Source organism: Dicentrarchus labrax, unplaced genomic scaffold (genome assembly GCF_905237075.1).
Source record: "Dicentrarchus labrax unplaced genomic scaffold, dlabrax2021, whole genome shotgun sequence".
Lineage (NCBI taxonomy): Eukaryota > Metazoa > Chordata > Actinopteri > Moronidae > Dicentrarchus > Dicentrarchus labrax.
In genome coordinates this window covers 23,989,585-24,016,244 of record NW_026136706.1, presented here as the reverse complement: position 1 = coordinate 24,016,244, position 26,660 = coordinate 23,989,585, and the positions used below count along the sequence as shown (strand labels likewise).

Genomic DNA, 26,660 nt, shown 5'->3' with positions numbered 1-26,660 from the left:
ACAGATGGACACACAGTTGCTGCATGTATTTTCTGAGTTTTTTTTTCTGTGATCTATCTATGACATATTAGTGCATCAATTGCAGCAATGATTCAAACGCAGTGCACAGTGGCATAATTAATATTTTAGGATAAATCCAGTAGTGGGAGATTAAATGACAAGTGCTGTCTAAACAGATGGGGGGCCAAACAGTAGAAGGAAATGGGTAAAGGAAAGGGAGGGTGTGGGTCACTGAGGAGGTATTTCTGGACTGTTATTTCACATGGCGAGGCTGTAGGGGAGACTTAAGGCGGGATATATCACTTAAACCCTACCACGCGCCTTAGCATAGCGCTGCGCTCTTCGCAGGGCCGCTGGCAAACACTCAGCCAGTCTTTCTGTGCAGCGGGACCATCCTCAGTCAGGATCAACCATAATGAATAGAGGATACAGGAGAAGCTCGCTAATCCACAACCATCAGGCACGAAGGTCGTTCAGGCCTGCATAATGTTCAGATTGCTGAGATTGTCTACTTTAAGTGGTCATGAATTTACTATGAAATAGATATGTGAGGCGTTTTGTGCACCGTCTACAAATTGCTGATGAAAGAAGAGTTGGGAATGTGAAATGTGAAGTCGGATTTGATTTGGTTGTAGAGGGGCTTAAACTGTGTTGAGGGGCAGCAAAATGTAATCGCACACTTTGCATTAGTGAAACATTTGCACACAATGCCATGTGAAAACAGAAAAGATCTATACACACCCATTTCCTTTTAATATGTATGTATATACCAAAATCCACAAAAAGTAAGAGTTAATGTTCACTGTGATCTGCTTTTTCTCTACTGCACTGAAATGAAAGGAAACTAAAAGGAAGGAAAAATATATGAATACATTCAAACTGTGTGTGTATTGTATTTAAAAAAAATAGTCTTCAATTATATAAAATATACAATCCAGTTAAGAAATTAAAACATACAAAACTATCAAGTGAAATATCTTAACTTTTACTTGAGACATTGAGGATGGATTGAGCTAACTTTATCCTCTAACTTTCCATAAAACACCATCATCAAGTCAATATTTTAATAAGAGAGCTGCATTACATTCCCATCAGCCTACACTTCGTGGTTTGTGCTAATTAGAAGAGATTAGCATGTTAACACGCTAAACTAAGATGGTGAACATGGTAATCAATTATAGCTGCTAAACATCAGCATGTTAGCATCGTCATTGTGTGCGTGTTAGCATTTAGCTGGAAGTACCGCTGTGCCTGAGTATAGCCTCACAGAGCTGCTAGCATTGCTGCAGACTCTCAGTCTTGATGTTGATGTGAGGTTTGTGACAAAATGACACAAATCAAATCTGTGAAGGGCGCTGACTAAGTTGTCTGGAGATTTCAGTCGTGTTTAATTAATAGTTAGTCCATTTTTGTTACCGTGTGGTAGCAAAATGAACAAACCCACATAATGATGAAAAAGTTGCCGTTGACACATTTTGTTGTTTGGTTTTGTGGTACACATAATTCAGCCTCTTGGTTATTCAGAAAGGGCTCAGCCCACATTTACTGTTGTGTAGTCATGTGGTTAGTTTATAACGCACACTGAATTACAGCCCATGAACAAAAGAATTATGTTTTTTACTGCAACTTTGTTCCCTCATACTTTTAAGTTGGGAGCATTGATGCACATTACCTGTGCTAAAGTTCACATATAAAACCATAAATACTGGACAGCCAGGTGTCCTTCACTGAAGGCATGGAGCTGAAAAAAGTTTACTTTAGTCACAATAAGTAGAATCAGGGCAGTAAATTAAAGTTGAACTGCTGGTTGTTTCTCTGGCAAACTAACTGGTGGATCTGGTGGAAACCTACCAGCAGCAGTTTAATTGGCCTTTGAGTGACGGCTGGTGTTAATTAAGGTATTACAATGTGTGTTTATGTGTCTGTCTTGCTGCAAATATGGCAACTGCATGTGAGAACCAAGGGTGTGTGAATCTCTTCACTTGTGTTTGAAAGTCTTGTGGGCTGTATGTTAGGTCAGTCGAATGTGTGTGTGTGTGTGTGTGTGTGTCTGTTTATCTGTCAGTCCGTCTTATCTTTCCAGTGGAAAATTGACGTGTCACATTGGTTATTCTTGAGCCTGCTGGAAGGGTTGAGATAGTAGCAGGTGATGTCTTTTAAAAACCCACCAAACCACAGCCACATGTCCTAGTCACTCCGCGTACATTACTCATCCTGGAGTTATGTACAATCACACACACACACACACACACACACACACACACACACACTCACACACTCACACACTCACATATGCAGTCCAACCTTTTCCTTTTTTTTTTTTTTAAAGCAGAGTGGGTAGCATGGTTGAAGCTGTAAATTCACTTGTCAACTCAGCAAGTAGCTTTTCCTCAGTATTCAAGAGCTCCAACTTGAACTAAGTGAACACATAACAATCAGGAGAAGTAGTTTAAACTGTCATCTCAGTCCATGAGAGTTGTGTTTCAGTACAGTACATACATTTTTTATGATCGCTACAGTGAGAACTGAAAGAAGGATTTCTTTGTTAATGACACCTACATGTCTTCAGTGTGTGTTCAATGCAGCAGTAAATACTTCATGCTTTAGTCATTTTCTGGTTATCTTAGACTTCTGTGATAGTAGTGTTTTTTTTTTAATACATTTTTGGCTGTTTTGCTGCTTTTTCCAAACTCTCCTGTTAGCTGCTTTATAGACAAAATTTTACCACAGACATGGCATAACAGTAAAGATGTCACACCTGACTTTATCACAATTGCTTGTTTGTTCCTTCTCAGTAGGCTGCTTACAAGTCCTTAAATCTTTTAAAGTCTGAAATCTAACTTTATTTGTGTTAGTAGATTAAGTTTGGAAGTATTAAAGATGATTCTTGGTGTACTTCTGGGGAAATGGAACCGTTCATCCAAATGATCAGTTTAAAATATCTTGAAATCATAATAACTTTTATTTATATAGCCCAGTTACAGAGCGCTTTGTAAAAAAAATGGAGCAAGAAAAACAAACATGATAGAAAATACAAAAGGAGTAAAATGAAATGAAATTTCATAAAACAGTTTTTAAGAGTGATTTAAAAGACAAGACAGAGTTTGAATGATGAAATTGGTGTTATATTCTGCTCTTATTTTGAAATATTCTTGAATTCATGCTGATTTAAACAACTATTTAATGCATTTTCATCGTTTTGGTGTCACAACCTGTCACAACCTCCATTCTACATCTCTGTCCGGCTGTGTAAAATAGTAGTGCTAAAGTGGCAGTGTAGTTATCATTCCTGAGGTCTCTTGTGAGTTTTGTCTCAGTCATATGATCTTTAGGAGGGTTTGTACAACCTCTGTCACTGAGGTGGTCCCTCCCTGCGGAGACGGCCTCCGTCTGCAGGCTACAGGACCTGGTCTGTACCACTTGTCTCAGGACCAAACATATCACTCCTCATTACTTACATTGTGTGTGTCTCTGTCCTCATGTTACTTTTTTATTTTATAAGATAATTTAACCTGTTTAATTTTGTGAAAATGGCATCAAGACAGATATGAAAGTTGAAGGCCAAGAGTACTTTAAACAGTTAACCCCCGGCATAAAACAAATAAACATGAATTTATTGCAGCACCGTCCTTCCTTATTCCGATCTCTTTCTCATTCCTTCTCGTTTCAGAAAGGTTCAGTTAGAGGTCTTATGCTTGACCACAACTATTTTTAACAAGGCCTGAAAGCCAAGCATCAGACAGACACACACACATACACATACACACACACAGACCCTTCGACAGGTGCCAACTTTTGTGCCGAAAAGTGTAGTGTGTTGTGGTGGGGTGTGTGCATGGGGAGTGACTGTGGGCTGGTGTCGGAGGAATGCTCGACCTCGCCGGCCTCTGCCGCTGTTTGGCTTTGATCAAACATTCCCCTAGAAGTTTCCTCCTCCTGCTGTCACAGAGCCGCAGGCCAGTGATGTGTGTGTGTGTGTGTGTGTGTGTGTGTGTGTGTGTGTGTGTGTGTGTGTGATGGAAGACACAGAAAGTGGGTATTATTTTTTATTAATATTTTATTTGCAGAGTATAAAATATTGAAACAAAACCTGTACAAATAGAACAAAAATATTATTTTTAATACTATTATTGGTGGTGGTAGTAGTGTGTTCCATCCAATATCCTGGATTCAAGATTCAAAATTCAAGAATCTTTATTTATCCCGAGGGAAATTGCTGTTCAACAATTGCGATACAAAAGTGGAGAAGTAATACAAGAGATAGGATAGGATAGGATAGGATAGGATAGGAGACAATAAAGTAATCCATGCTGTATATTAAACCCTTAAAACTCCACTGATCCACCTGAGGTCAGTCATTACAAACTGCAGGCTGCAGCCAAATATTGTTGAAACCCACAGAAGTTTATTTTACTTTTATTGGGGATTCCTAAGTTTCCAAATGTACCAGATAAGTGAAATTTGGAGGAACATACTATATATATATATATATATATATATATATATATATATATATATATATATATATATATATATATATATTTATATATTTATTTATATATATATATATATTTTTTTATTTTTTTATATATATATATATATATATATATATATATATATATATATATATATATATATATATTTATATTTTTTTTTTTTTATATATATATTTTTTTTTTTTTTTTTTTTTTTTTATATATATATTTTTATTTATATATATATATATATATATATAATATATATGAATCTATATATTTATATATATATATATATATATATATATATATATATGATTTACGAGATCTAAAATCCATTTGATGTAAAGATGCAGCCATTAAAAACATGGGACCAATTGATTGATTAGCTGAATAGCAGAAATTGAATCAGCCATTATCAGCGATTAATCATTTAAGCCATTTTCCCCCCCATGACTTATCAATTGACCCGCCCCTTTTCAGTCAGTGCTCCAATAACGCCCGAGCAACCTCATTCAGAAAACGTTCCTTTCTTGTACTTAGTTTTACTATTTGCTTGGCTCTTTGTTGAAAAGACAGCCACTTTTGAAGATGGTTAAAAGATAAAGGCGACATACTACATATATAGTTATATCTTAAGTTAGCTAATGTTAGTATAATGCTAACTAATGATTAATGTAAATTTGCTAGTTAGCTTTTTGCTAACATTAGCTAACTTAAGATGTGATTAAATATAAGTTGCTTTTATCATTTATCCATCTTCAAAATTTGGTTAGATTTCCAACATAGACAAGCCTATCATGTAGTATTTTTAAGTACAGGAAAGGAGAAAGTGGACCGAGGTTCTGACTGAGACATAGCAAAAAGGGGCGGGGCTTAGGAAGGGTCAATTGTGATGATTTGTTGTTTTTCTTTGTAAACTGAATATATAAGTATTTGTTGTTATTTTTGGCTGTTGGTCAAGACATCATCTTGAGCTGAAGAAAAGAGAGAGAGAGAGAGAGAGAGAGAGAGAGAGAGAGAGAGAGAGAGAGAGAGAGAGAGAGAGAGAGAGAGAGAGAGAGAGAGAGAGAGAGAGAGAGAGAGAGAGAGAGAGAGAGAGAGAGAGAGAGAGAGAGAGAGAGAGAGAGAGAGAGAGAGAGAGAGAGATCTATTTCTCAAACACTAAGTCAGGAATAAACGAGACATTCCAGAGAACAAAAACAGCAAAAGAAATAACCTCATTTGTTGATCTTCTGGGTAAATGTATTTGCAATCAGTAGGCTGACAAATCTGCTGATTTGTTTCTGCATTGAAGCCCTCATCAGGAGAAAGGGGGGAAATCTTGATTTGTCTGTTTGTAAGATGCTTTGATTGAGAAAAGAGTGTGTGTTGTATGGGTGAGGAGTGAGAAAAGCCTGCTGTGGGAGAGTGGAAGGAGTAGTAACAGGGATTGTTCTCAATGAGCCAAGCAAAAAGCATGTTGTGGGTGTGTTTGGGAGACTTGAATAAGGACAGGAAGTGTTGTGGCTGAGTGGGGAGAAAGTGTGTGTGTTGTGGGTTTGTGAAAAAGCTTGTTGTGGGTGTAGAGAGTCTTAAATAAGGAGACTGTGTGTGTGTGTTGTGGGGACAAAGGGACGTTGGGAAAGCTAGTAAGATGAAGTTTTTATAGTTTTTAGTACACAGTGTGATTGTGCTGTGGGTTTGGACAAAGTTTTAAACCGGGTGAAAGTGTTTTGTGTGGACTGGGACAGACAGAATAACCAAAAGACATTTTGAAATTAGTCACAAGGGAAAATAGGGTGTTGTAAAGTTTTAAGGGAAGAATGTGTGTTATGGGGCAAAGAGAGTGTCTTGCTTTGGTCTTGGAAAGCAGTCAGGAGGAGAGACAGTGATTGGCCGAGGAGGGAGAGGGTTGTGTTTCAGGGCAGCAAGGAGTCTCGAGGACATCTTGCAGAGGAGTGGACAAAGAGGCAGAGCAACGCAGAGTCTCGATTGGCTGCAGCCAGAGTGTGTCTTGTGTGTTTAAGATCTTGAGGAAGCAGAGGAGAGTAATCTGAGTGTGCACAACGAGGGAGTGCTGGTAGGAAGGGAGGTGAAGAAGAGGACAAGAAGGGAAGTGGGTGTCAGGCGAGTCAAGATCGGAACAAGGCAGAGAGCAGGGGAAAAACATAGGAAGGAGGTGAGGGAAAGTGGACAAGAGGGTGAGAAACAAGGCGAGTTCCTTTGTGGGTGAAAGCTGCGAAGAGCTGACGAGGGAGAAAGGGAAGGAAGGGAGGACAAGAAAACAAAGCAACCACAGAGGGGAGGGTGAGGAAAATCAAGAAATCCTTTTGTGGAATAAAGATTAACAGGGTTAATGAGAGGGAGAGTGAGCTAACAAGTGACTGACAAGTTTCTTCTGCCAGACACGAAATCAAAGACTCACACACACAGAGACCAAAATACCCATTGAGAGGGAGCCTAGTGACAGGAGCTGGTGTTTTTGAGTGTGCCTCTCCTCCTCCTCCTCTTCCTCCTCCTCCTCTTCATGCTGTTGTTGGCCTTAACTGTCGGCGGGTCACTGGGGCGCCACTACATCGCCATGTTCGAGGCCACACAGAACGTCACGCTGAAGCCTACGGAGTCCTGGAGGGAAGCACTGCTGGACACCCGCGTCATGGACCTCTTCTTCACCGTGAGTATCCTCTTCATCACTGATGTGTTTATCCTTCTCTGAGTATCTGCAGGTTCTGAAAAGCTTTTAAAACATAACGCCTGTTGAAGTGTTTCATTTTAAAGTCATGCGATACCAGTCTTTTTCAAGTGTGTCTTTGCGCCAGTCACAGCGGGTTAAAGGTTTTTTTGAACTATTTCTTTTTAAAGTGTTATAAAAAAGGACTGACATTAAATGATCTTGAATCTTGCAGATGCCTCGCTCTCTGATGTACTTTATGTTTCACTTTGGCAGTTAATCTGCATCTGTCCGTCTGTATGTCCTTCCTTTCTCCATCCATCCATATCTTTCTGTCCGGGAGCCCGCTGTGAGGTTCTTGATCTAAAGTTAAGGTCTTTCTGTCTCATACATTTCCATTTCTAGTGTCCTGCTTTCCCCTTTCTTCTTATTTGGTTTTTTCCTGACCTCTAGATGGTGGTTTATTTATAATAAACAAAGAGAGACAGTCTGCCTTTTCATGTTGGGCAAAGAAATTTCATTTGACCTCGTCTTTTTGGCTCATTTTGAGTTTTGACTCGTTTTGTGGGTTTTTCGGACGCACCATTAAGTAGATTTATGGGTGCTTTGCAGTGGGGTCGTGTTATTGTGTTACTGTCCAGAGGACCGCCCGGTGAAGTAAATGTGTATTTTTGTGCAGTGACTTGTGTGTTTAAAGAGGCGGCCCACGCTGGCTAAGCAAACTGTGTGGAAGAGAAGTGTGGAACAAACCGGTCAGCTCCTATTCCATTCAGCATCCATCCAAACCCTCTGGTTGCCCACCGCCAGATACCGCTCCAATACTCCAATACCTTTCAGCTGCCTACTGCCACTCCTTTAGCCTTTACCTGCCACTGCCTGTTTCACTACCACCTGCATGAGCTCTGTCATATGCTGCTCTGCAGTTACACCCTGTTACATATCCACTACACTAACCCTGTCTGTGAATTACTGAACTGAATGTGGCCTTATTCTACCAACTGCCTGCACATTGCCAAATACTGGTCTACTCATGAGCTACAGCGCCTACCTGAGCAGTGCTTGTGCGTCATGGAACATCTTAACTTTCATTTCAGCGCTCATGTTAACAGGTTAGAGCAGACAAACAGCCTGTGTGAGCAGTGTGGCTAATACACATCTCCAGTGGGGCATCATCTAGACTGCAGTGTTCTCAGCAAAAAATTCAGACCAGCAACCTTTCACACCTAGAAGATGACAGAGAAAATATTCTTTGACCTTGTGTGCTTCCACAAGCAAAACACAAGGTGCAGAACACATAATACAAACATCTCAGTGGCCATCTCGCTATTGGCCCTAGTCAGAACATAAGAGACAACAAACCAGTTTCTGGCACTATTTGTTTGAAGTCGTGTTGATGATTCAGGGCCTGCTACCAAATAATGCGCCACTGCTGCTATACAGTAGCACATATTTTCATTGCCAAATACTGTTTTGACACTGGAGCATTTTATCCAGAAGTAGTGGTAAATAATGGGGTTCTAGTTTTTGTGGTAATTTAGTTTTTACAGAGGGGAGATCTTTTTTGTTTTGTTTCTATTGTTGCTTTTGAAAAAGTACTTTGGAAAACCTGTTTCAATCACTTAATCTTTAAGTATATTTGTGCTTTGTAAGACACTTTATTGTATTTTTTCTGTTTGCATTATACAGAGACAAAAGAGGGCAGCTTTTGATATGGCAGCAGGTTTGAACAATGATTCAGTAGAATTGATTTGTAAGAATATTAAGTTATAATAAAGTGTATGCAAATTAAGACGGAGAGCCAAAAATTATATTTAAATAGAATGTCATTTACCTTTTTTTTTTTCCCTATTTTGATTAAACACTTTTTTGAAAAGTTAAAAAAGAAGTTTTTGGCACTCAGCTTAGCACTTGAGAAAAAGTAATTTATTTTCCATCGCTGTGGCTGATAATCACCACTCACTGAAAACCCTTTTGCTTGCACCTGAAAAAGTTTTCAGTCTGATTGTTATGACTTAATTCACAAAGCAATCACAAATAACTGTAATTGGCTCTAAACAGCGAATGTAATCAGAGGTTTGTTAAAGCACTGCAGCCTAATCAAGGATTTGTTTGGCCAGTCCCAGAAGTTTGACATGAATAAAAATGTTTGTCATTTTTCAGTCGGTTCTCTTTGCTGCTGGAATCTGCAGGATGTGTTTTGTGTTGGTTTCAGTTTCCAGGCCTCCAGTCTCATCTCTCGCTGTGGTATTTCTAGTAGCTCAACTGTTTGTTATTGTAAGGCTGCTGTGGTACTGTCAGCTGTCTCTGTGTGTGTGTGTTTGTGTGTGTGTTACAGCATCGTCTTGGTTGTGTTGTTTGCGTTTATATGTGTGTTGGCGCATATCTGTCTCTGTGGGATTGTGTCAATTTGAGTTTGAAGTGTATGCTCTGTGTGTGCGTGTGTGCGCGTGTGTGTGTGCGCGTGTGTGTGTGCGCGTGTGTGTGTGCGCGTGTGTGTGTGTGTGTGTGTGTGTGTGTATGTGTGTGTTTATTCAATCTAATAGGGTACTCTGCTGTCTCAGCTGCTGTGTCTCCTCAGCTGTGAGGGGTAACAGGCTGGCCAGGGTAAGTGGTGTGTGTGTGAAGGGGGGGGTACTCGGAGACACGCGCCATCAGGGTCACTGTCCACAACAGACCGGTGGCAGGATTAGAGCATGGCCCCAGGATTAGGGGCCCCTGTTAACAACCACAGTAACCCACCCATCACACGCACACACACACATACATTCGTCACCCTGTTGAGGAGCTCTGGGGAGTCTCTGTCCCTCTTTGGGTGGATGTCTGTCAGTCTCCCATTAACTGGCTCCAGGGCTCCCTCAGTGATCAGTGTTGTGAGCCAACAGGAGGTTGCTGTCAGTTTGGTTGGTGATCAGAGATTCTTATCACACATATTTATGCTTGTTTCGTTTTTGTTTTTTTACTCCTGGTAAAAAAGGGTAGTTTAGGTTTATTACAATTGGGTCACTAGAACAGTCAGACAGGCAACAAACACCAGCAGTCAGATGATCAGACAGGATCAAACCTACTTTAAAACAAAAGAAGGCAAACTTAAATGTTTGTGCAATGAGGAATTGGTGATATTTCACGTATTTCAGTTGTTTTGGCTCTTTTTTGACCTCCAGCCAACTTATTTATATAATCTGATCAAACAGATGGCTTGTTTACTATCCTGTCACATCTTCTGACAGCTTGTGTTTCTTGTTCTGCCACTGATGTAGAGATTCTTTTTATCATTATGTTTTGGCATTTAATGTCTTTTAGATAGCCGAGAGTGAGAGAGATGACAAGAAAGTCAGGGGAGAGATGAAGAAGCCAGATGCAAACCGGGGACGTTGTGGTTCCCACTAGGGCCCCTTCTGTTGTAGCAATGTTGCCATGTTCCCAGGTAATAGCAGTTACGCAGATGAGATGACTGTATCATAGAATGAATTGAAATGATGACCAAATGAAAAAAGCTGCAGGCATTAGAGGAAGTAGTAAAGTCAGTTGTCCTGTAACAGTCAAGGTGTTTTAGGTTTTCAATCAATTGATGTCATAAGGATGTCTCAGGTCAGTCTGAAAGTGCATTGACAACAATCACAATGCATCAACAAATCAATGAGATAACACTGGAGCCAGATCGTTGTTGATGGCAATTGGTCAGCTCAGCTATGTAGCAGCCATTTTGCTTTGAAAAATGTCATTCTGCCCCCCAAAGGTTTTTGAGGAAAACATTTGTCTCTTTTCTACTTCAGCTGGTGACAGCTACTGCTCTGAGATTCAGGAATTGATTGAAGATGGAGTGATGGATTAGGGGGAGGACAAACAATTAGAAAAGAATGAAACATCGTTGAGAGAATAAGAAAAGAACAAGGGCAATATAAGAAAAAGCAAGAAGAGTATGAAACAAGAGGTGCTGAAATAGAAGGGGTTAGAAAAAAGAAATGGATCAGAGAAATACAATTTTGAGAGAAAGCGAAAAGTGGATGCAATTTGCAGAAGAGAGAGAGGTTTGTAGATAAATGGGCCATGGTAGATGGAAAAGGAAGAAGACCCTGGTGATTGTTGGCCTCCTTCAAAATAAACCCACTCCACTTTTGTCAATTTAACACCTTGTGACTGTGCACACCCCCTTTCCAACCGGAAAAAGAAAAAGCACACATGAATGAAGCATCTGTAATTTTAGATTCATCAGTGTGTTTTTGTCTGTTTGTGTTTCTGAGTTTTTAGTTTCTGTTTGGGTCTGAGTAATTAGAGAGCTGCATCATACTACACACACACACACACACACACACACACACACACACACACACACACACACACACACACACACACACACGTCAAAAACTTTTGGTAGCATCTGGTTTATTTAATTATGAAAAAAATGGACCTGTACTGTAAGTAAGCAGTGAGCACTGCAGTAATGCTGCAAACACACTTGCAAACACACCCCACTACACTGCACATGCTTTCATTTACACACTTTATACTTCTGGGTGAGCAGGTGAATGTGTATTACTATTACTAAAAATTACAAAATACGCACACACATTGCTGACACATATCTTCAGACTTTCTCATGTTAGCAGACACAATAGTACACAATTTGTAAAGACCCTCATTGGTAAACACATTCCCTAACCTGCACGATCTCAACTACACGCCAAAGCTGAATTCATAGTTGTGTGTGGTGGGGTTACGCTGTAGCTACAGTACAGAGCTTATGCATGTAGGTTTTTCAGAACTGCAACTACAACTTCAGGCTTCTGTGATGCCACATGGAGACCAAAAGAACTGTGACTCGTCAGCATGAGCTGCTCACGTTTTCTCCTACAAGTTTTTGATGTTGGTAGAGATTGTTGAAAGTGAAGACAGGATTAAACAACAGTTTTCTTTTTAGTAACATACAAACCTTCTGCTCGCTTCAATCGCAACTCTGTCTGCATCGGCCAATGCCTGCAATCACAAGGTTTATCACAGATAAACAAAAAATGTCTGCAGACGCATCTGCCAGCAGCCATGACAGTGTGTCTGTTGTGGAACGATGATAGCGCTCCCCCTTGTGAGTTTTGGGAGGGTGAGTGAAAGATTTAGTTTGGAGCCTATACTATGTACTATAACTCTCATGCATCCTACTGTTCAAGTTTGCCTAAATTTCCTTAGACACCATCATCTTTTCTAACGCGTGTCTCCCTCTAAAAGGACCGCAGATATAATGTAAACCTGTTACTAACACTAACATTAGATACACACATACACACACATAATCCAGCTGAATTGCGTTTCTTCTGACATACTGTACCCCGCTTTGCCGGAAATACACAATGTATTTTTATATTTCATTAATTAATAAAAAATTCCATCTAAAGCATGTTCCTGGCTAAGATAATGTATATTAGGTTGAAATGTGCATGGGAAAAATTTAATTATACATGGCTTTTCTATATGCTCTCTAAATATTTGCATCTGCAATTGAAAAAACCCATATCGGTCGACCACATATTTGCATCTGCAATTGAAAAAACCCATATCGGTCGACCACAAATTGTGTCTATGTGCATATATAACTGTGTGTGTGCATACAGTATACACATGAAGGGGCATATGTGTATACATTGTTGTTTTGGTGCCCTACGAGGAGGAAGCCAGAGCACAAGATTTTCATTGAGTGATTAGAGTGGAATGCACTGCTTCAAATGCATATGACAATGACAATAACCTTGAAACTTATCTATGGCTAAAAGTTAACCCCTTGCATCAAGTATTAATTCAGCCGTAACCCAAACCTCATTCTTATCTGAACCCCAACAAATAAAGTCTTAACCCTGTCCTTCAAGGAAGTGAGGATTGGCCAAAATGTCCTCACTTTCCAAAAATGTTCTCACTCTCAAGGTCTAAAACTCAAACTGGTCCTCACTAGAGATCTAGCACATGACATTATATACTGTCAGACGATTTGTCAATCGTGAGAGATTTTGTGATTTAGCCCATTGTTGATAGTGTCAAACATTTTAATTATTCAATACTTCATTTACTAGATAAGCCTAAAACAGACACTCAATTGTGGTTGTTTTTAATGTATAAATAATTTCTCTATTGAATTTCCAGAAAATATAGTCCTGTATATTACGATATATATCTCTATTGTGTTATATGATTATACAGTGTGATAGAAGCATAGCCCTAGTCCTGACAAATATAGAAGTAAAGAGCGCACACGGTGAAGCATTTCGTGTTTACCCAGTAAACACAATCAGTGTGGAGAGCAGGGAATGATGAGGCTGCAGCAGAGGCTGATTCTCTTCTGACTTGGCCTGCAGGCAGACAGTAACCCAATCTGAGAGAGAGAGGGAGGAGTGATGGTGGAAAAGAGCGAGCAAAAGACAATAAGTTGGAAGCACAGTGTTGATTTGAAAAAACAGAAAGATGAGCCTCTGAGCCCCTCGAGGAAACAGACACCAGGCTTTGTCTCCTTCTATAAATATCATTCCTCATTCTCCCCTCCCTTTCGCTTTCTCCCGCTCCCCTCTTTCTCTCCTTCCCTCTCCTCCTCTATCGTCTAGCTGTCTCTTATCACCTTCTTCATCCTCCCTCCTTCACGTAATTGTCTTCCTTCCTCCTTCCCTCAGTTTTCTTTCATTATAGCTCATTTTCTTTCTCTTTGCTTGACTCTCGTCCTCATTAACTATTGCCCTTTCTTTTCTCCCCAGTTATATTCTTGTCCCTAATACGGCTGGGTATTGAATCCCAATAATTCTTTGGTACAGACCAAAATGTGTCTTCAGTAAGGTTGGGGTTCAATAGATATTTATTAAATGTGAATCCGGTTTCAAATCCTTATTTCTTCGTATCCCTTATCAAATGCATTTAGGTTTAGCGTACAACATTTCTAGGTTTTTTTTAATTCTTTCATTTTAGGCCATTAGTAGTATCAGCTTCTCAAATGTATGGGTGGTAAAACAAAAAGGAAGCAATTCTGGGCTCTGGGAGTTATGATGAGCCATTTTTCTATCAAATCTCAAAAAAGAATTAAACTGTTGACAAAATAATAAGCAGACTTGAAGTCGGCTTTACTTATTCTTTGATTTTGACAGTTTCTGTTTATATCGTAATTTTACCAAAATTGAATTTGGGTTAGGCGCTCCAATGGCTACCTACGTTAACAACATGTAACCTTTGAGAATGCTGTATTTATTAAATAAAGAGGTTTATATAGTAAAACATTATACTAACTTTATAATCCTTAAAATAAGGTATTAAACTATTGTTGTAAGTACTACTGTCAAACACAATTCAAATGACACAAAGCCCTACTCAGTTTTCCCCACTCTTAGCCTACTGGTTACTCTCTTGGTATGAAGTCCCGTCCATTGCCAAAGCAAACATAATTAGCATCAAATTAGCGAGAACAGCAACTAATGTTTCACTGATACCAAATTCATTGATTAATCAGTGTGCAAAATTAACTGTCATCTGATCTGCATGCCCAAAATGTTCCATATTGTTGTGCGTTGTTCTCTCTCCTTCCATCCATCCCACGCACACTCTCACACTCACACACACACACACGCACACACATCTCTAACTATAGTCAGACTCAAGGCGACTGACATTACTGGCATCGCATGGATCATTCACTGGTGCAGCTGCTTTTTCAGAGCTTGCACTGTTCAATCCTTTGGCATTGCACTACCTCTCCCACCCACCCCTCCTTCTCTCTCTCCCCTCTCTCTCTCTTGCTTGCTCACCCGGCACCCCCCTCCTCCTTCCCCCTCCTCTCACTGAGCTCTTCCAGAGGATGACTTCACGCTCTGGAAGAGGGCAGCAGCAGTGAAGACTATGGTGGCTACGCTACGTTAGCATCTGAGATCTCTTCCCAGCAGCGTGGCTTACGACCAACCAGGCACCCCAGCTGGGAGAGAGAGAGAGAGAGAGAGAGAGAGATAGAAGAGGGGAGGAGTGGGGAGAGACAGCGGGAAAGAATTTGGAGGGGGAGTAGGTGAGGAGGGGAGAGGATTTTGGAGGAAGAAGCAACAAGGAGAGGGAGGTTGAAAGTTTGATTGCTTCTGAGATGGTGCCATGCGCTGGCATAGAGGTGTGTGTGTGTGTGTGTGTGTGTGTGTGTGTGTGTGTGGAGCTGGTGAAGAAGCACTCACTCTGGATTTAAGAGGATGATGGTTCAAGAGACGGGAGAAGAAGAAGAAAGGGGAAAAGAGCTCGGAGTGGCTGAGAAGAGAGCCACAGCTCACAGGAGGAAGGCAGTTGAGCTCCAGACGTCCGCATAGTACCGTCACTGGAAACCCATGTTGCTGAGAGGCTGTAATGACTCGCTGTGCTATTACTGCTGCCACTTTGCTGTATGTGTGTGTATGTCTGTGCGTACTGTTGAAGCCAACAATGCCTCTTCTCTTGTGGGAGTGTGACAGCTCAGCACAGACAAACCCCCAAATCCCACAAGTGAACAGAAGCTCAGAACTGAGATGAGACTGAATGGAGCAGATCTTTTCCATCAGGAGCTGGATCCTTCCACTCTGGGTTTGATTGAGGCTGTCTGTGGGTTCGGACGAGCTCAGTGATTTGTTTGTTTGAGACCGGGGTTACAGTGTCTGAAGACAGACGTGTTGAAAATCAATTCGCCATTTCGCTTCGCCTTGCTGGGTAGTGGGTTACACCAGTGAGTATTAATCCTGCCTGGTATCAGCTGATCTGTGTTTGAAAGTGGTGACAGGAGGATAAGACAGGTTCATCTTTTCATTCTTTGCCTACGACTTTCCTATTACGATGTGGTTTGCTGTTTATTTTCAGTTTCATTGACAAAAAGCATAAAAGTATCACCAGAGCATCAGGGCACAGCGAACACTTTTTTCTTTCACACACTGTATTTGGAGTATGCGACTTGGGTCCCTGTTTCTCCTTTCAGAGACATAATATAAACAGGCAGGACACAAATCCTCGCTCACCTTCAGATATCTGCAGAGATTGAAAAATCGTAAAAACTTTGAATTCAGTCGCTTCAAATAAAGGCCTTGAAGAAGGTATTACAATCTGATACCTGCTGCAGACACTATCATTAGTTATAACTTTTTGTATGCGTTTGCTGTTTTATATCTGTAAACAACAGAGAGACTGGCGGATTAGTGACTGAGCACACAGGAGGTTGTTCAATTTGCATGTTGTTAATACAGCCTGTGTCATAATGGAAGACTTTTGTTTTTTGAATAGAATAAGTCTGGTTGTTTAAAAGGCTGCTTTGAGGTTTCATTTGAAGGTCCTAAGCATGTGAATGGTGCAAAAGAAAAGCTTTCTGTGAACCAAATTCATAATAATAACTTATAACTGCTTGTCAGAGAAATGTGAGAGATTTAGAATTTTGGTTGATTCAAACTGTATATGAATTAAAATGTTTAGATTAATTAAGTTGTCGCCCAAAGTGTAAACCAAAAATTCACATTCAGTCATTTGTATACAAAATTTAAATTGAAATGTTAAACAGTGAATTTAAATTGCAATCACAAAATTATATTCCCAACAATAAATTTAAATTCAAAATCAGTGATTCACACGTCCGTAAAAATCAGAAACACAAATATAAATTGTGATATAGACTCCATAAGGTACTACAACTAATAAAGACAAATACTTTTATTTGTGAAATTGGTACAAGTAACACACTTTAATTTGTACGTACATTACAAACAGGCACAGAGGAGCCAAGGAGACGGGTTAAAACGACCTCATTGTCAAGTGTGCTCAAGTGCTGCTGCTGAATAGGTCTCTGCTCCTTAGGTGATCCCTGCCTCTGTCCTCCCGTGGAGCCATCATGCATATTTTCTCACAGTACAGACCACATGAGGCAGAGCGTATTCTCCTGTTTTCTGTCTATAAACACACCTTCTGTGTCATTCCTTTCAGCTCATTCAGGAATTCTGTTTTTTGTATTAGCTTTTAAAGAATTTTCCTGTGAGCTTCTTCTGCTGTTATCTTTTATGTATAAAAGGCACTCTGGGTGAGAGTGTCAGCTAGATGCCTTGCAGTCGTGCGGGTGGTCATGAGGATCGGGGAGGATTTGAGACACTGACTCAGACCACACTACTTTTTCAATTTAGCATTCCCTCTTTATTAAAAAGGGGACTAATCAAAAGGGAAAATTGGAGCTATCCTTGTCTTCTCTTCTCTTGTTGCAGGTGGGCAAGAAGTCAAGACTGAAATGATCTGTTCTTTTTCAGCAAATTGTTAAAAGTGACAGTGTGCAGAAGTTTTTCCACATAGTTCCAGTCAGTCTGTCCTTTTCCCAGTGCACTTATTTCCAACAATGTTCAGATATCCAGAGTACCTGCTGGTTTGTTGAGGACTGAGGCAATTAGAAGTTTTTCCTTTTACTTGATAAACTGAGACTGAGACATACATTTCTTCTCTCACCTTGCAGGTACACAGGAAGATTCGGGAGGACTCGGACATGGCCCAGGATTCCCTGCAGTGCCTGGCCCAGCTGGCCTCCATGCACGGGCCCATCTTCCCTGATGAGAGCGCCCAGGTCTCCTACCTGGCCCATCTAGTGGAGGGCCTGCTCAGCATGATCAACGGGTCAGTGTGTCACTGTTTGTGGCTCAGAACTTGTACAATACGTGTGTGTGTGTTTTTTTTTTTTTAGCCATACTAGTGGATTATTAGTCTGTCTGAGTGATTGCCATACAGACATGCATAATACATGCATGAATGACTTTGGTGATTCCCTGACCTTTACTTGAGTGCCACCATGAGATTGTCACTTGTGGCTTTCAGTGAAATGTCTCAACGACTATCAAATTGATTGCCATGAAATTTGGTACAGTTATTCATGTTCCTTGAGGGATATGAATTTTATTAACTTTGGTGATCCCGACAGTTCATGAAGTGCCATCCTCAGGTCAAAATGGGAATTTGTCCATTTGTGTTCAGTACTGATTAGCAAATTTTAACATGCAAACACGCTAAACTAAGATGGTGAACATGGTAAACACCAGCTTGACATGAGAATCTTAGCATTGTCATGGTGAACTTGATAGCATGCTGACATTATCATTTACAGATTTTACAGTCTCACTGAGCCGCTGTGTGAGTATAGTTGTATTTTCTTCTCCCATTTGTTCTCACATTGGTGGAGTGGCAGCATTGTCCTTTAAGTTGAGCTCGGCAACATGCTGACATATTGTAAAGAGTCTAGATATCGTATGGGATGCATGGTATTGTAATATGACATAGGTTAAATGCTGCTTTTGGTCTTTCTGTAGTTACTGGATCTTTATCGCCCAAGTACAAACTATGGATTGGTTGCACAGCAGACATTTTGACATTGCTGCATTCGACTTTGGGGAGGTCCTACTGTTGTGCATGCTGGTTCACTGTCACTGTTACTGGAACACTGAACAGAACCATTGTTACTGTTATTGAGTCCACCTGTCTTTTTCCTGCTGTGGAATGTCAAAATGTTTGCTTTGCAACCCGTCCACTATTCGGCATCCTATTCAAATAATGTACTTTAGCTTGGTGTTGGCAGGTAAACACAGGCCAGCCACCATGGTGACTAACCTTTCTGTGTTAAGGCTTGAACCAGTACATTGTCTCTCTTAAAGGTACTAATCAGTGAAATGTGAAGTTTTGTGTTTTGTGTACTGACAGCAACCAAAATGTCTACTTCATAGGATACGTTTATTTAAATTTTTCCAAGTTTGTCTTAAAACAATACACTTACCATATGTATGTTGACAGCTGTTGGGCACTGTAGTCATTCGTCCTTTCCATATTGGCTGTGAAGAGATACACCTTTTTAGTTCAACAGGGGACAAAATCCATAACTTTAAAAGCAACGAAAATAAGGAACCAAAATTTATCAGAAGGGACCTGCTTTATTTCAAATGTAAATCTCCTCAATAGAGAATGTAACATTATTTTCAAAGCAAACGTTGATCTCTCTCATTCTTTCTTTTGACAATTTGGTAAGTCTTATGTATGATAATCTGCACAACCTTCGAGTAATTTCCACAACACTGACGACTGGGCGGCTTTAGAGACAACAGATGGAACTTATTCAAACCCGCCTATTGAAAGCAGCTCCCATGGGGATGCAGGGGTTATTACACACACACACACTTCACTATAATACATTCACTTTCCCTTTGCTAAATTAATCTTATTGTGCAGGGATGTGTTCAAAAGTAAAGACACTCTGGGCATGAAAATCACAGGAAGTCAAAGGACAAAGCTTAGACTGCATTTGCACAATAATAGAGGCTCTTGCAGGGGTGAGGTGTACCATTGCAGTGCATGCATGCAAAACTATTTACTTTTATTGATTTCCCTTTTTAAATCAATACAAAAACACACAGAAGGAGTTGTAGATAAATGCGAGCAGATCTGTCAGAAATGATCTTTAATCTAGGAGACAGCTCAGCTATGGATCCTTTTAATGAAGTCTGACTTGTACATTTAATATAAATTTTAATACTTTTCCAAAACCTCAGCTGTCTATTTCAGCTACATATATTGTAGCATTCACAAATCAGGATCAGCAAGCACAGTTACTTGTGTTATATTGCCTTGGCTACAGTCTCAGTAGCTGTTTATCTCCTTCCAGTATCTCAAGGATTTCATGTTTCTTAAATCCAGAGACTCAACAAGTGAACGTCAGCAGGAGTGTGACTCATACTGTGCCATTTCTGCTTTATTTACAGGAAGTAATTGCTTGTTGAGTCTGTGTTTTAATGGCCTCTGATTCTAGCATCTGCACACTGCAAACTGGCTGGAGAGGGATGAGCTTGTCTTCCAGTTCAGTAACAAATAGAGTTAAGCAGAAACTTATGTACGTTTATTACGTTTTCCAGTTTCCTCTAAAACCAAATTTATGTGAAAGTAGATCAAATTATGCCTTTATTCTTCTCATAGAGACACACTTTATTCAGCCAGAGAGGAAAAAATAATCACTAGCAACCACTCATACATTGTTAAATACTGAGTGTGGGTGCTTTTAAGTGTATCAGTCCTACAATCATTTAGTAGCCGTCCTCTAATCTAATATAGAGCTGCCTGACCCTTATGATGAAAGTGATGTGGACTGTTTCCCAATTCTAGCTGGAAGCCCTTCAGAATTTAATGAACCTGAATCCTAATGAAACCCATGTGGCGTCACTCTCACTACAATTTTTAAAATATATTTCTACTTAAATAACCAGGCCTTTCTTGTAGAGTAGAAGCCATCTGACAACTGTGGGTCCTTTCTGTCCATCAGTTACAAATAGATGTCAGGCATCAACAATAAAATATAATTTCAAAAGTATTTCAAATTTCAAAGGCATTAGGAAGGGTTGGGATGGGATGATATCTATTCTGTGAGATGATAGGTCTATGGTCATACTTGTTTCTATACTTTTTATATTCTGGGAGCTATTTCTGGTTGTATTGGACACTCGTGGGCAATGTTGCAAGTCAGTGAAATCCAATTGACTATAGTGCTTTTACAGAGAAATTAAAATTATGAATAGATAATTAAAATAAAATACGAAATGAAAACACATGATACTTTTACATGTAAGTAAGTAGGAAATTAAACTTTTTATAAACCTTTTTATTAACCTTTCTTGACCAGATGTCACATAGTGCTACACAATAAAAGGCAACAGCAAAAAATAAAATACACCAGCTACAAAAGTAATATGCAGTAATATAGAAAATTATTACAAACAAAATAGGGCTGCACGATATAGTAAAAACTTCATATTGCGAAATTACGAATTATTGTGATTGTGTGTGGGAATGATCCCTTTTGTATCACAAATGTAATTTTCACTGAAAAACATGATTAATGATGATGATGTGCATTTGTTGGGGTCTGTACCAAACACAGAAGTTCAGTTGGCCAGGGCAACTCTGTAGCACTACATTATTTCAATATATTGCTGTTTTATCGAACATTTTACCTTTATCAGAAAATTGCATCTTCTGCAATTTGCATATTTCATTTGGCCATATTGCGATTTTGATCATTTTTCAATGAATCGTGCAGCCCTAATTCAAAATTAGAGAAATTATTCTCATTTAAACATGTAGTTGTGACAAATGCTACAACATTCCAATTATTATGTCACTTATTTTACTGAATTACAAAACCACACACATTTTCTTTCTAAATATTATAATAAAGGGGAAAGAAACTCCAAACTGATGAATAAATATATGTTGAAATTTTGGCTGATTCAAGTCTGAAGGAAGCTCAACGTGAGTTTTTGTTGATCTCCTGTGGTTCACCTCAGTTTATTTAATCCTGTGATCCAGATTTATTTTTAACTGCTGATATTGTGAAAGTTGGAGTTGAATTTTGTCCTGCTGACAAAAAAAAGGTTAGCTCTTGCTCTTGTTTCAGCATTACTGCGTCTTCATTACTCATAAAGCAGCAGATGTATCAAAATGGCAATAGGTTTCCAGTAGAATAAATTGTGTGTACTCCAGTGTTCAGCTCAATTTATTTTGCTCAAAATCCCTTCACCAAGCAGTACTTTTCTGAGCAAAGGAAATTAATGTTTTTCATCTCTAAAGCTCTGCTCAAAGCCAATTTTCCCTCAATACTTCACATTTCTCAAGTTTTCTACTATAAAGCTGTTTCCCATCACACCCCACAGAGGTGTCATTTTGGACTTATGAGTCAAGAGTCTGTAATCAGAGCTTCCAATCAGAAGTAATGCAGCACTTGTCTTGAGCCGCTGTCCAGCAGAAATAATCGAACACTCAATCTTCACTCAACTGGCTTGCTTCAAGGAATTGTTACCAAAGTTGACCTACGGACTATATTTTTACCCTTATAAGACCACATGACACAAATAGGGGCCACTCCAAATGGTTAAACAGATTATAGATTTTGCTCGAGGTGATTCATGACAGACATGGTTTTACTGGCATTACATTTGAATTGTTGTGGGCAGGTGTGTGGCGTTAAAAAGACTGAGCTGCAGGGCCTCGTCGGTCCGTGATTCTTGTACCTCCTGCTTGTTAGCAGAGGTCATGTGAAGAAATAGAACTTGTGATCTTTTGCTGAGAAACCTTACGAGTTGTGCGAGCTCATGGCTTGCCTCACAGGCGGCTGTTTGGAGCCTATTGATTGTTTCCTGTGTGTGGCGTGTGGAGTGTGTTTTGGGCTTCAGGAAGATGCATTAAAAGAGCTGCTCTGTTTTTAGCAGCTGGGTGAGGCAGTAGTTAGGTAAAGAGAGAAGCTGTATTTTAGGCAGAGAGTTGCAAGTTTGAGTACCGTACCAGCTTAAAAAAGAGGAACACGCCCCTTTCTCAAAAGCAATGCCTAAGTGCAGTAGAACAAAGTGGGGTTTTTTTCTGCAAGAGTCTCTTCAGGGACTGCAACTAACACTTCTTTTATTGTCAATTAATCTGCCTATTATTTAATCAATTAAACGTTTGGTCTAAAAATTATAAGAGAATAGTGAAAAATGTCCATTACGATTTCCTAAAGCCCTTGTTTTGTTCTACCAACAGTTGAAAACCCAGAAATGTTTATTTTATTATGATTATAAGATGATATTTGCATATTGGAGTTACCTTAACCAGAGAATAGTTCTAGTTTTTTCTAGGCTAAGAACAACTAATAAAAAGATGAATAAGTTATCAAAATAGTTACAGATTAATTTTCTGTTGGTTGACTAATCAGTGAATTGTTTCAACTCTACTGTCTTCTATAGTTTAACTCTTACCTTTTACCCTCTCATTATTTCATCTCCTGTTAAATCTGCTTGGTTTTGACCTACAAGACTGTTACCTCCACAAGACAAACATTGTGGCGTTGCTGCCTCTGGATATCTTTTATCTTCTCAGTGAAACTCATGACTAACACTGAGCTTCTCTGTATCCAATCTGAGCTGCAGTCACTCCTGTAACATCAGGTGCACCTTAACTCTCACCTAGCTAACATCCGGGGTGGTTCAGCCTTGGACTCTCATCCGTTTCTTAATCAGCTCGTTTTTTATTCGTTCAATTTGACTTGAGTTGAGAATTTTATAAAAAGAATTTAATGTTTTCACTCAAACCTAGTTCCTCACTTCTTTTCACATCTGATTTTTTCATTACACAGTTCTCATTGGACCTTAATGGAAAGTTTGAGTCACCTCTATGAAAGTAAGCACATTTTCTGTAAACAGATAAATAAGGCAGAAAAGCTCAAGTGGAAGAGCATTAAATAAAACACTTTCATCCACAGATAAAGGAGCTAATGTTGAAATAAATTATTAACTATTAAGACTGCTTGATAACATTATTCGTCACACATTAGATACAATTCTCAAGATCTCCTAATTCTTAACATTCTTGACTTTCTATTGCTCCTAAATCTGATTTTCCTGCTGAATGTGAAAGATTCCTGATTTCCTCTAAGATCAAACATATTAGAATTCACAAGACTTATAATGTCCACATTGCTTCAACTTCGAGTTTTTTGAGTTGAATATCTTGACAGACCTTCATAGAAACACTGTTTCATATGAACTTAGCTTGATAAATGACCTACAAAGTTAATCGGAATTATGGTCCCACAACTACAACATGTGCTTTTATATTTAAGGATAATACTTAACTATACCCCCCTGTAAATCCTAAAGATGCTCGCATCCTGATTGCCTTATCAAATAGCTTTGTGGAAATTAAATGTTGGAAGTCTCATCATTTTTCCAGCTCTAAAATAACTAAATTGTCTAGAGTTGGTTCAAAATGCACCTGCAAGACTTTTAACAATAACTAAGAAAAGAGAACACATTAGCCCCATTTTATTATTCTTCCACTGGCTTACAGTTGCTTTTAGAATACAATTTAAATTTCTATTGTTCAGTAATAAAACCTGAAATGGATTTGACCTATTTTGTAACCATTGTCCTTTTAAAAGATGAAATAATAATCCAAGTTTTAAACTACTCTGCAACCGGTCTGTCCGCCTTTTTAAACCGGCTTTTTGCAGTATATTGAATTTATTGTATATATTGAATTAATTTAAATGAAGGCTTATTGTTTGAAAATGTTCAGCTCTAGTGCAGTTACATACGCAAGTTTGCGGTATAGATACCAAAACAATACTTTTTTGACAACTCTGAGTACTTTGAGAAATAGAATAAATAATCAAAAAAAAATTAAAAATCAGTTAAAATACAAGGACGACTTCGATGAAATAGTCAAAAACTGGTAAAATGTTCAGTCGGAAGCTGTAGGTTCAAAAAGTCCACCAGAGAACAAATCATTACTTTCCTATACTCTTTGCTGCAGACACATTTGTACCAAAAAAGGTTCAATACCTAGCCCTAGTTTTAGTAGGAGTTTACTCTATATTGTATATAGTTTTTCAGTGATGTTGTTGCCATTGTCCAAGCACTTTGTAACTGTTAATAAAAGTGGTATATAAAAAAATCGGTTAGTAGAGTTTTTAACAGAAATAGTTCATGGGAACTGTGTATGATAGAGAGACTGAGAGACAGAGGGCCATTAAGTACAGAAGAAGTATTTTCTGGTCATTTGTGGGTGTGTCTGTAGTCAGAGTGGTTCTGATCTGAATTAAGGGGCCACACGCACATGTACAGTATAAATAACTGACACACACACGTACTTGAATGTGCACACGAGCTTGTTGTTGGACCATGTGATTCAGTGAGTAGGGGTCTCTCTCTCTCTCTTTTCTCTCACAGGCTCTCGCTCACTCACTCCCTCTCTCTTCCCTCCTCTCCTGCTCCATCTGTAATCACCTATTCTTGGAGCTTTTTTCCAATTGCCTCATCGGAAAACCATGCGGAGAGGGATGGCCGATCTACAATGATTGAACAGTTCTGCTCGCAATTTAACTCCATCTGATAGGGGTTAGCCAGGCCTCTCACACAGTGTTCCTCGCTGTGTCAGTTCAGACATAAATTCAGGATTAAGACTTTTGCTATTTTGGTGCAGCAAAGGCAGCACAAAAAGAGACAAAAATATACGGAAAACTTCAGGGGTGGTGTTGCTTTTTTGGAGAAGGGGGTTGAAAGAGGATTTCCCCTTAAGTGTCGGTAACGTGGCTGACTTTCATCTTATAAACTTTCAGCTGAGTGGAGGGCCGTGGACTCGTGGGAAGAGTCTGATTGATAATTCAGCAGCTTGATGTTATCAGTCGATTTTTAGCTAATCACAAATATATCGGTATCAGTATATATCCAAGCTGCAGTACAGACATCCCAAAGATATGTTTGAGGTTATTTAGAAACAGTACCTTTATATAGTTTGTCTACCAGAGAGTCCTGACAAGTGTATATTTTAACTTTAAAATATCCCGCTCTGTACATATGTTGGTTAAAATTATTTAAATACCCAGATTTTAGGTGTCCTAATCAAAAATGTTTGTTTATTTTACGTCTTTATAAAGTGGTCATTTTGTGGTGTTTCTGCAGTGCTGACAATATAGAGACACGTTGCTTGTAAAGCATGTTTTGAATTGGAAAGCTCCACTCTAGTTTTTGGATAAAACCCAAGACATTCCAGACTTTCCTTGATTCTGACTTGTTTTGTTTTGGACTTTATTGTTCATCTGGAGCTTTTTCCCCCCACTTTGTTCCTCTTGTGTCTTTCTCACACATTGATTTTTGACATTTGTTTTTTCGTTTCTGGCCCATCTGCCTGCTCACAGTTTTGTCATGTGGTGTAACACAGTTCTATCATGTGTTGATTCATCTTTTCGGAGAAATTCAGAGGGCTTAGTTTGTTTCAAATACAGAGGAATTGTTCAGAACTAGATTTCATAGAGAAATGAATGCAAGTTGGGGTTTAAGATGGTTCATCGGGCAAACTCTTTGCATCTTCTTAATGACTCTTGCGCATGTTGAAACAAGAAATGTCACCGGCTGAAGGGCCACATTTTAAAGATTTTTAGCCACACTAGCAGTGAGGCTCTATGCATGATGATGGCTGGTGGCTCAGTCAGACTGAAATATCTTGACAACTACTGGATGGATTCCCATTGAATTTGACACAGCATTGCTTCTTCTTGTGATCCTTTAGCATCTCTTCACATTGATTGTACGGGCACTGTGGTTTGATTTGTCCAGATGTTGTAGAATTCAGATTACAAGGCATTTTTCTGTCTGGTTTTGAAATTCCACAACATGTGAGCAAAATATGATTTTTTTTTTTGCGTTTCCAGATCTGTCACTTCATACTTCATGGTATGATCTGATGATAAAAGTCTCTTTTAAAGTGAGCAGTGTAATTACAGCCAGTCTTTCTATCATCTTGTACTCTGTGTACTGTACTATGAGGCAGAAATACCATAAAAATAACCTCAGATGCAGCTGTGGAAAACTGCTCAGGGGTCAAGTTGCCCACGAGTTTTGGTTAAGGATCAATTTTCATGCATGTTTCCAAACCTCAGTCACCAGCGGGTAAACTGGAAAGTGACCCCAGTTTAGCCTCAGCCTCACCCTGGTGAATGGAAACTGTCCTTCTTGAGGCCAAAGCACGGGTTTGACTCAAAAATG

General features: G+C 39.3%; 1 protein-coding gene across 1 annotated transcript in view; it reads left to right on the top strand.

Annotated features, from left to right (window-relative positions):
- Positions 1 to 26,660, top strand: part of xpo4 (exportin 4) — a 56,826-nt gene that overhangs the window by 12,534 nt on the left and 17,632 nt on the right. The window contains exons 7-8 of the mRNA XM_051403580.1: positions 7,019 to 7,131; positions 17,573 to 17,730. Coding sequence (XP_051259540.1) covers positions 7,019 to 7,131; positions 17,573 to 17,730 — 271 coding nt within the window. The remainder of the gene's footprint in view (positions 1 to 7,018; positions 7,132 to 17,572; positions 17,731 to 26,660) is intronic.